Source organism: Mastomys coucha, unplaced genomic scaffold, assembly GCF_008632895.1.
Source record: "Mastomys coucha isolate ucsf_1 unplaced genomic scaffold, UCSF_Mcou_1 pScaffold12, whole genome shotgun sequence".
NCBI lineage: Eukaryota > Metazoa > Chordata > Mammalia > Rodentia > Muridae > Mastomys > Mastomys coucha.
In genome coordinates, this window is record NW_022196894.1 from 91,774,731 (window position 1) to 91,785,506 (window position 10,776).

Consider the following 10,776-nt stretch of genomic DNA (forward strand, 5'->3'; position numbering starts at 1 on the left):
AACCAGCGCCATCTTGGATACGATCGTCTAAGCGGCCGCTGACGATCGTATCCAAACGGCTGCCTACAGTGGGGGGAGAGACATGTAAGTGGTAGACAGATGGGAACAGAGTCATGAGGATAGAGAGAGGACAGAGAAAAAAAGGGTGCCTGCAGAAAACAGAGGGGATGCTGAGAATAGACAGAGCTGCTGAGTGGCCAGTGGGTCCTTCTGTACACAACACACACCTGTGCCCCTGTGACAGCAAGTCATGTTGAAAGACCCCCAAAAGGAGAGACCCTCTCTCAAGTCACAGAAGAACATGGCCACCCAAAGACTCATAAGAGACCAATCTTGATGCAAACAGCATGAGGTTTTTTCGGGGGAAGTCAGTATACCAGGGCCAAGCTCGTAACCCATGCAGGGGCAGAAGAGTTCAACCCAGAGCACAAGAAGTGTAGGGTATTTAAAGGAAAAAAACACAAACCAGGAGGAGTGAGGGGGTAACCAAGGAAACATAAAAACAGTGGAAAATTTCAGAGGGACCCAACCCATGATGTAGTCAGGGTCATGAGGAAAGCATCCTGCACACTCCTTATTCTCAAGAATGTGGTTTTATCATCGTCATTGTCATTCAGTTTGTGGTTGACCATTCCCTGGAACCACCTAGATGACTTACATTCTGCCTTTGTGATCAACCGGTTCCTGGAACTAGCAGGCCTACATTCTTGGCTTGTTTCAGAGAAAAATTTCCATGTCCTTTAAGTAAAAGCTTATAAACTATATATTTCTACTAAATGATCTTTTTAAAATGGTTTTCTTCTACCCTTCAATGTCACAATTGTCAGGTCCTAGATGCAGGCTGACAGAATGCCTGTATACTGACAGACACAGTACCTCACAACCATTTATAACTTCAGATCCAGGCAACTCAATGCCCTTCTATGGCCCCTGGGTTAGAAATCAGGCATTTCCTCCAGCATGCCTCCAGCAGCTGAGCACCAGGAGCTAAGCTCCCTCCTCATCTGTCACCAAATGCCCTTTAAAAGGTCCCTGCCACCACAAGTCATACTCTGTCCTCTCTCTCTCTCTCTTGCTCTCTTCATCTGCCTTTATCTCTCCCTCTCCCTCTCTCTCCCCCATGCCCCACTCATTTCCCACTCTGAGTGGCCTTTCAATCCACGGCCCTCCCAATAAATTTCTGAGTGAGATCTATTGCATGGTGTGATTTTTATGGCATACCTTGGCCTGGAGCTGTTGAAGTGCCCTGTCACTGAGTCCTAACAATGTGGGTATCAGGCACACATGTGGTACACAGGCATACATGTAGGCAAAACACTCGTGCACATAAAAAAGTAAATTAAAATAAAACTTTTTTTAAAAAAAGAATTATCTATTAAGACCCCTTTTAGCCGTACGGTGGTGACAAAGGCCTGTAATCCCCAGTACTTGGAGGGCAGAGCAATCAGATCTCTGAGTTTGAGGCCAGCATGAGTTCCAGGACAGCCAGGGCTACACAGAGAAACCCTGTCTGGAAGAAAAAAAAAAACCCACAAACATATAAATGATTACTTGTTAAGTGTACTTTGCAATTTAGTTTTTAGGTGATTACCAACAGTAAAGAAAGAGTCATTAAAAATAATCCACTATGGCCGGGCAGTGGTGGTGCACGCCTTTAATCCCAGCACTTGGGAAGCAGAGGCAGGTGGATTTCTGAGTTCCATGCCAGCCTGGTCTACAGAGTGAGTGCCCAGGACAGCCAGGGCTACAAAGAGAAACCCTGTCTCAAAAAACAAAAAAACAAAACAAAACAAAAATAATCCACTATGTACATGATACCTGAGGGGAAGGGGGAGAGAGACAGAGACAGAGAGAGAGAGACAGAGAAAGAGATTTCAAGCCAGCCTTTTAAAAAATGCTTAAATACAATGGGTTGTTGGTTTTGGTTTTTTTGGAGGGGAGATTTATTTATTATATTTATATGAGTACACTGTAGCTGTCTTCAGACACACCAGAAGAGGACTTCGGATCCCATTACAAATGGTTGTGAGCCACCATGTGGGTGCTGGGAATTGAACTTGGGATGTCTGGAAGCGCTGTCTGGAAGCGCAGTCAGTGCTCTTAACCGCTGAGCCATCTTTTCAGCCCAACTATAGTGATTTTCTTAAGATTTAATTTCTCTAAGGAAAAAAAAAAAAAAACAGAGAAACCCACAAGGGCTTTTCTTGCTCTGTAAAAGCCTTTGTTCTTTAATATAAATCTAGGGTGTGTGTGTGTGTGTGTTATTAAGAGAAGACCAGTTTCTATCTTTTTAAAGATATTTCTCTGATATTTTCATAGGCTGTTTTGAGGAATTCATTTCCCAATACCCTCTCATCCTCCTCTTGCTCCTACTGATCCCCCCTCCTCCCCACAGGTGCTGGTCCTACTTGCCTGTGTGTACAAGTCATTGAGCTTGATGAGGGCTGCATGCCTGAGCATAGGTGGGGCCCGGATGCGGATGACCTATCTGTGGTTTCACCACCGCAGAGACTCTCTCTGTCTGCCATGACCATCTGAGAAAGCTTTGTTCTAAGCATGAAGTTCTAGATTCTGGTTTTCTCTATGTGCACAGTCTTGTTCTTAGAATACAAATAGTTCCCGCTTGTTTTTTATAGGCTGCTATAAATTAGATAGAAGTCCTTTCTCATCAGTTTCCATCAGTTTACAGACCTCCCAGTATGACCCAGAGCTTTTATAACTGCTCAGGACTTCAGTGATGGCACACCTGTGTGTTGTGTGTGCCTTTTAAGTGAATGTATTTGTCCTACTTTAGGCAGGGCACAAGGAAAAAGACCAAACAAAATTATATTTCTTGAGTTAAAAATTTCTGGAAAGTATAAGTAGCACTTAATTACAATTCTCTAGCATTCAGTTTATGTCTAAACTTAACATATAGTGTGTCATGTGACAGTTTTGTTTTGTTTTGTTTTGTTTTTTTGTTTTTTCAAGACAGGGTTTCTCTGTGTAGCCTTGGCTGTCCTGGAACTCACTCTGTAGACCAGGCTGGCCTCGAACTCAGAAATCCGCCTGCCTCTGCCTCCCAAGTGCTGGGATTAAAGGTGTGGGCCACCACGCCTGGCTGACACTGTTTCTTAGGAGGTGAAAACACACATCGACTCACCCCAGATAGAAACAGATGACAGACCAAAGGAAGAATCCCACTAGAGTGAACACAACCTGGTGAATCAGTGAGTTTTATTGTGGTTACTTACAGGGACAGAAGTTACTCTGAGACATCACCAAAACCTGCCCTAGCATGAGTGACAGTTCACAGAACCTAGGAACCTGGAGTGCACTGCACAGTCTGCATGCAGCTCAAGTGTTGTTGAGAGTCTTTCCTGGAAGCTCAGTTGATCTAAGCCTCTTCCAGGCAGCTTGGCTGGTCTCTGGCTCTTCCAGGCAGCTTGGCTGGCCCAAGGATCTTCCAGGCAGATCAGCCTGTCCCAGTTGCTCAGCAGCTCATCTTTCTGCCTCTTGACACCCCATTGTCCAAGGCCAGTAAGCCATTTAGCATCAACTCTAGAAGTGACGCATCCAAGTGACCCATCAAGAATTTTCCATTCATGGATAGAATCTTCCCAGAGGCCCCTGCCACAAGGTCTGGCTTTGGGTTAGAACATTTGCCCACAGTAAGAGAAAAATAAAGTAATACATTTATGTAAATAGGAAAGTAGATTTATTTACAATTTTGGCTAAAACTAAGTGGAGACAAATTCTTAGGTGAGCCTTCTAGAAAGGATGGAGCCACAGCCAGCAAACACACCCAGAGACTGAGCTGTGGGCCTCAGGTACTGAGGTAAGTCTACTGGCACAGGGCAGCGTTTGGAGGTGGCCCACTCCTAGCATGATAAACCACAGGAAGCCAAACTAGAAAAGACCGTTTTTTAATAGCAGATCAAAGTATTAGGGGGTTGATCACAGCACTGTGGAATGGCTGTGATTTATTTTGTTGGTTTTTGCTCTGCAGTGTGGTGGGAGGGGTAGAATCCAGGGCCTTCTGCATGGGGGTAGAAAGCACTCCTGGTCCACGAGTATAATTTTTACTTTAACAGCTATTAGCAAATAAGCTAGGTGTTTGCCAGCTGTGTTCAGGATGACTGATTACTTAGAGTGGTGTTTCTAGAGTTTCAGGTAGAAGCTGTGTATGTGTGAGTGCATGCGTGTGTGCATGTGTGTCTGTGTGTGCTTGAACATGGGGTCCTGGCTGGGGAAGAATATGGAACCATTAGGAGTGTGAGTCTCTGGAGGAAGGATGTCATTGACAGAGCCTTAAGGCTTTACAGCAGGACCCCACTTCCTGTTTGCTCTATGCTTCCTGGGGTGAATGCTGAAATCCCAAGCCAGACTCACCATGCCCAACCCAGGTGATGCTGTCCGGGCCTGAGTGCTGAAATCACAAGCCGGACTCACCATGCCCAACCCAGGTGATGCTGTCCGGGCCTCTTTTTTTTCTTTTCTCTCTTTGGAGCCTTGGCTGCTCAGGCTTTGGACTGAGAGGTTTCAGTGTAAAAGCCACAGTGATCTTCTCTTTTGTTGTTATTGTTATTTTTTGTTTTTCAAAACAGGGTTCTCTGTGTACTCCTGGTGTCCTGGAACTTGCTCCATAGACCAAGCTGGCCTCAAACTCAGAAATCCCCCTGCCTCCGCCTCCTGGTGCTGGGATTAAAGCTGTGCACCACCACCTCCTGGTTCACAGCTCTTGTCTTAAAGGGAATAAGAGACAGTTCATTCTGGAGCCATGTCAAGCGACCCCTTCACTGGGGACACAGATTTACATTACCCCAAATTTTGTGTTCTAATGTGGAAATAGTCTCACAGAACAAAATCATAAATCAAGGCAACATTGGTGGGTGCACCAGAAAGGCAGATGTGGAGAAATGGAGGAAGCTATGTTTATAGCCTACGATGCTATCTGATGGCATTCCTCTAAGATGCTATCTGATGGCATTCCTAACTCTTGGTTTAGTGGAAGCTAGTGTTCTAAGTGTTAGTCAGATGCAGAGTTGGACAAGGGGTGGCTGTTCCAGAAGCTAAAATTGTCCCTATATATTGTGGTGGCTTTAGGGGCTCCCACTTGGGGTTTAATAATAAAGACACTGAGACATCTGTGTAATATAAGCCCTTTAACCTCTTTGCTGGGTACACTCCCTCAAGTAGCCAACCAGATGCAAATGACTCCCCTGCCACCAAGATGCCACTGTGTGGCTCTCCCTCTGTGGTACCACTAAGATGCCACTGTGTGGCTCTCCCTCTGTGGTACCTCTCAGCTCTGCTCTGTTCTCCCTCCAGCACCAGCCTCTAGCTCTTTATTCATCCAGAGCCTCTTCCTTTCCTGATTCCCTGCCTCTTGCTTCCCAAGATAATCTCAAAGAGTCTTGATTACTCTATTTACCTAGTATGGGGCAGTTGAGGAGTCAACAAACATTTACATGCAGAAAGCAGGTCTTGCAGGCTATAGAAATGACAGCAGCTATATCCTGTCAGGACCTGCTGAGACAGCAGTAAACAATTGAGAATACAGCAACACACCTTCATAGGCAATTGAGAGAAGAAACAAGTAATTACCCTCTGAACCTACAAGATCCCACCTTCTCCACAGTACTGAATTCCAACCAGCCTTCAGTCTCTCCAGACACAGGAAGGGAAGGCCTTCCAGGAGTTTTGTTCATGGCCAGACACAGCTGCTTTTCTGGAACTTTCACTCACAGGGGTTCTAGGAGCTCCAGTTCACAGGTCACTTTGGCCCTAAGTAAGAATACACAGTATATGCTAACATGTAAGACCCCATCGAGCCATACCTTACTGGAGACCCCCTGAGTGAATCACATGGATCCTGATCGATGCAAAGAACATGAGGATTTTTATTCCAGTGCACTGAAGCCGTCCCAGACCCTCAGGAAAGGAGATGACCCACACAGCTTGTTCAGTGAGCTTTTATACAATTTTCAGGGCAGTAGCCATTAGACACAATGTGATTGGTAGAACAGTGTGACTTTTTAAACTGATTGGTCTTCAGGGAAAGAGGTGGCAAGGACTTCCTTTGTCTGAAGATGGGCAAAGGTCCACCCTGCAGAATGTGCCCCCACCCACAGGTTGGTTCTCACCCTGTGATCTGAGGAATGTTAATTAGCCTTTCCCTTCCAGAGAGTTCTGCTACCTTCCTAAAGTTCCTGAGCTTATCTTAGTAAGGAAATTCCTGGCCTCCCTGTGTTTTTCTGAGATGTCCCTGTCTACTTGGACCTTACACACATATACTACTGACATCCTCATTTGAGCCGTCTGATCTGTAATAGCATGGACTGCCTCTTACACACGTATACTACTGACATCCTCATTTGAGCCGTCTGATCTGTAATAGCATGGACTGCCTCTTCAGGCAGCCTTGGTCTCATCAGTGGTGCTGAGATCTCCTGTCAGCCATTGTGTCCAGCTGAGACCTGGACCTCCCCCTCTCCCTGTGCTTTTCTGTGTTAGTGGCAGTGGGGTCTCCTGTGCATCTGATGATATCTGAGCTTTAGTAGAACTGCTGTTCTGCTCAGTCCATAGAGATGCTGGGTAAGACACAAAGCTGGCAGTAAATGACTGCTGAGGGAAGTAAGAACAACCTGGCCTACTGCCCCAGGGTGTTAGGCCAGAGTGCTGGGCCCACTCAGGCTGCTGTGACTCTAGCTACTGACCTGAAATCTTTTTCTTTGAGACAAGGTGTGGTGTTTCCTAGCCAGGCCCTGAACTCTGTAGCTGAGGATGACCTTGAACTCCTGAACTCCTGCCTCTACCTTTCTAGAGCTAGAATTGCAGGTGTGCCACCACACCTGGCCTTATACGGGGGATCAAACCAGGGGTCTTGATGAAATACTCTATCAACTGAGTTATTCCTGCAGTTCCTGCCCAGACGTGTGTGTGTGTGTGTGTGTGTGTGTGTGTGTGTGTGTGTGTGTGTGTGGTGTATTCACATGTGTTCAACCATGTATACACATGCAAAGGCCAGAGGGGGACACAGGGTGTCTTCCTCTGTCGGTCTGTTGCCTTACCTCAGTGAGACATTCTCTCACTGAACCTAGAGCTAGACTGGCCCCCAGCAAGGCCCAACGAGCCTTCCATCCCCAACTGAACCTGGAGCTAGACTGGCCCCCAGCAAGGCCCAACGAGCCTTCCATCCTTCCTTCCACCCCCAACAGCACAGAGTTCACAGACATGGGTTCTGGAGATTTGAACTCAGGTCCTCCTGTTTGCATGATGTTCTTGCCCAGAACCTAGCCAGACTCGTCTGATGATGCTCCTGATTATAAATGTCTGGTCACTCACCCAGTCCAGTCTACTTTATTTAATTTTGTTTCTTCTTATATTATTAAATATGTATTTCTTATGCAAATAGCAAAAACTACAGCAATTTATTTTAAAGACCTCTTTGTTTAAGATATGGTCTCTCTGTATAGATAGCGCTGGCTGAATACTCCCCTCCTCGCCTACCAAGTGTTGGGAGTTTCAAGCATGCACAACAGCACACAGCACGATTTATAAAGATCTTGACTGGCTTTATTAAGTCTGGAATAAGGCCATACTTCATCCGATAAAACAGAGTAAATGTTCCGGGGAGCTGGGCAGAGGACATTGGCTCTGCAGACAGAGACAGGCTGAGGAACACAAGGCTGAAGGATAAAATCTGCCGTGCAGGCTCTCCTTTTCAGGAGTGGAGGGCGGGCAGAATAGTCGATGTTGGCTTGCCTCTGTGTGAGGATCGTGACCACCTGCCAGTGGACATGGAGTCAGCATGAGGGACTGTTGGTATGGCCTGGCAGTCCACGTGACTTTGTCCCAAGTCCAGCAGCTTAGTAACAGTGGTGTCCTGTAGTGTTTAGTTCACACCAGCACAAACCATGGTCCAAGAGGACCAGAAAGGCAGTCTTCCCCGTCAGTCTTGCAGACAGAGAGCAGCAGTCACCAGCACCATGTGCTGAGAGAAGACACTGGTCAGTGTAAGTGCACAGTACACGCGGGAGTCCAAAGCCAGAGTAGGAAACAACTGCAGAGTTTGATGTTGATGATGTTTGTAGGTAGAGAACCTGTTATTAAATCTGTCACCCCAGCTGCCTTTCACCTCTCGGTGGCTCATGGGAAGTCTAACAGTGCCGTGGTGACTCATGCCATGGTCTGTGTCCTGTACCTGTCAGACAGTGGTATGCACTGGCATTTTTTTTTTCTTCTTCTTAACTAAGTCCCGTTTTGCTTCTGCTGGCTCCCCAGGAAATCACTCAGAGAATCTTGGAAGCTGTAGGTACCATTGCTGGCTCATCCTTGGAACAAACAAGCTGGCTCAGCAGGAATCTGGAGGTGAAAGCCCAGCCTCAGGTCTCTCTGGAAGAGTCGGATGCGGACGAAGACATGCACGGTAAGTGGAGGAGTAGCGGGAAGACATGCACGGTAAGTGCAGGAATAGGGAAGAAGACATGCACGGTAAGTGGAGGAGTAGCGGGAAGACATGCACGGTAAGTGGAGGAGTAGCGGGAAGACATGCACGGTAAGTGGAGGAGTAGCGGGAAGAAGTGCTTGCTCCAGCCAAGGCTCTGATGTTTCGTTTTTAAGTAAAAGGTATTTCTGTCAACTTTGTAGACCTATGCATATCTGTGTCTTCAAAAAATGGGATCTGAGGACCTGAAAGAATGGGCAGACTATAGTCTAGTGCTGTACATGGCCTTACTTCCATTCCAGTGTGCTTTGATACACAAATGTAAGACAGCAATGATCCAAGGAAGGCTGTTTGAGATCAGGAAAAACATGTTAAAAACCCTCCAGAGCTGGGTGGTAGGGGCACCTTTAATCCCAGCACTTAGGAGGCAGAGGCAGGCAGTTTTCAGAGTTTGAGGCCAGCCTGGTCTACAGAGTGAGTTCCAGGACAGCCAGGGCTACACAGAGAAACCCTGTCTCAAAAAACCAAAAAAAAAAAAAAAAAAAAAAAAAAAAAAAAGAAAAAAAGAAAAAACCCACCAGTAAGCACATAATATTAACAGAGAAGCCTTTCCCAGAACTACCTCAAGACAAGCCTGGCATGCGCTGTAGATTACATCGGGAAAGAACAAGAGCAAAGCAGAAGGCTGTGTCCAGATTCAGGGCACACTGACCAGAGTGGGTTCAGTAGCAATGATAGGATATCCAACAAGAATAAGCATGTCCCATAAACTGAGCAAACGTAAATGTTTGTCACGGGACGCACCAAGTCCCCTCCAAGAGCACTCCAGGGAACAAAGTGCACCTGAGGTAAAGGGCCCCACTGCCTTTTCCCCTGAGCCTCTCTCCATTCCCCAAAGCATTGTTCACATCATTTTTTTTTTGACTGTGTTCAGTATTCATTCAGTCATCCTAGCACACACAAAGGACAGAAGGCAGAGTCTCTGAGAGGGAGGGAGTGGTGTTAATGCGCCTGGCTATGACTACCTCTCGATTTCCACATCATCAAAGCATCACCATTTCCACTCTCAGTTAGCCTTGGGAGAGCACTGGAGTCAGGAGGCACTGGAGAGGGGACACGCACATCTAAGCACATGGTCAAGCCTGCTGCCTTTAGCCTGTTCCTGGGCCCAGGCAGCCACCCACGCCATCCCCCCGAACCCATATGCTTGTGACTAAGTGACTGCACCTGTTCCCACTGTTTATATTTTTTGATTGAAAATAATATTTTCAGACTATATTCTTCACGGGCCCTCCTCAACACCTCCTACCTCACCCAACTCCCAGATCTATCTCTTTCTCTCTCCCTTTTCTTTAGAAAACAAACAGGTAAGCAAACAAGAAAATAGAATGACAAAAAGAAAAAGCACAAGAAACATACATAAGCGCACACAGATACACAAAAATAAAGACCAGAAAAACACAAAAGAAAGAAAAATACAAAAATACTTCCGAGTACATTTTGTATTGGCCACTTGCTGCTGGGCCTGGGGAGACTCCACTGGAGAAAACCTGCCTTTCACTTCAAGCTTGGATCACCTGGAAAAGCTTCTTGGTCCCGGGTGGGCGGGGCCTGTGTTCAGTCCCTCCTCCTGCTGCTGAGGCCCTGGCTTGCTTGAGCCTGTGCTGATGGTCTCTGGTGTGCATGGTTCCTGTTGTCTTTGAAGACACTGTGTCTGTGGTGTCCTCTGGTTCAGTCTTTCTACCTCTTCTGCTCCCTAAGACCTGACTTGGGGGCTGATGAATGACTGTTCCAGTGTCACACTGCCCAGCTGTGGGTCCCCTCAGTGGTTCCCTGAAGATGGCTAAGCAAGTCCCTGATCTGAGTCCCAACCTGTGTGGTCCTGGGGGCCCAGATGGCAGGAGGGGGTGTGTGGGGGTGAGGTGGGGTGTGGGAAGAACTCCCAGCAGTCAGCCAGGCATACCCACACTTTTGTTTCAAAGGAGTGGAGCCACAAAGCATGCCCTGCCACCTAAGCAGGACTCCTCTTCCCAGAATGAGGACAGGGACCGGGCAGTCCAGAGGTCAGCCTCTTCAGAAGTTGCAGCCTGCCTTATTTTTTGAGACTTTTATTTTCCATGGGATCTGAACTTGCTGATTGGGCTAGTTGGCTGGCCACTGAACTTCTGAGACCCACCTTCCTCTCTCTCTCCCTCCCCCAGCACTGAGGGTCACATGACCCACACCTTCCTCCCTTTCTTTCTCTCTCCCTCTCTCTTTCTCTCTCTCTCCCTCTCTTTCTCCCTCCCCCAGCACTGAGGGTCACATGACCCACACCTAACTCCCTCTCTCTTTCTCTCTCCCTCTCT

General features: G+C 47.1%; 1 protein-coding gene across 3 annotated transcripts in view; it reads left to right on the forward strand.

The window, feature by feature from the left end:
* The window catches only part of Dop1b (DOP1 leucine zipper like protein B), a 113,616-nt gene that overhangs the window by 87,765 nt on the left and 15,075 nt on the right, over window positions 1–10,776 (forward strand). For all 3 annotated transcript variants that reach the window (XR_004116842.1, XM_031364469.1, XM_031364470.1), the window contains exon 27: window positions 8,266–8,410. Coding sequence is in view for 2 of the 3 variants with exons in the window: in XM_031364469.1 (XP_031220329.1) it covers window positions 8,266–8,410 (145 nt within the window). In the remaining variant the exon portion in view is untranslated. The remainder of the gene's footprint in view (window positions 1–8,265; window positions 8,411–10,776) is intronic.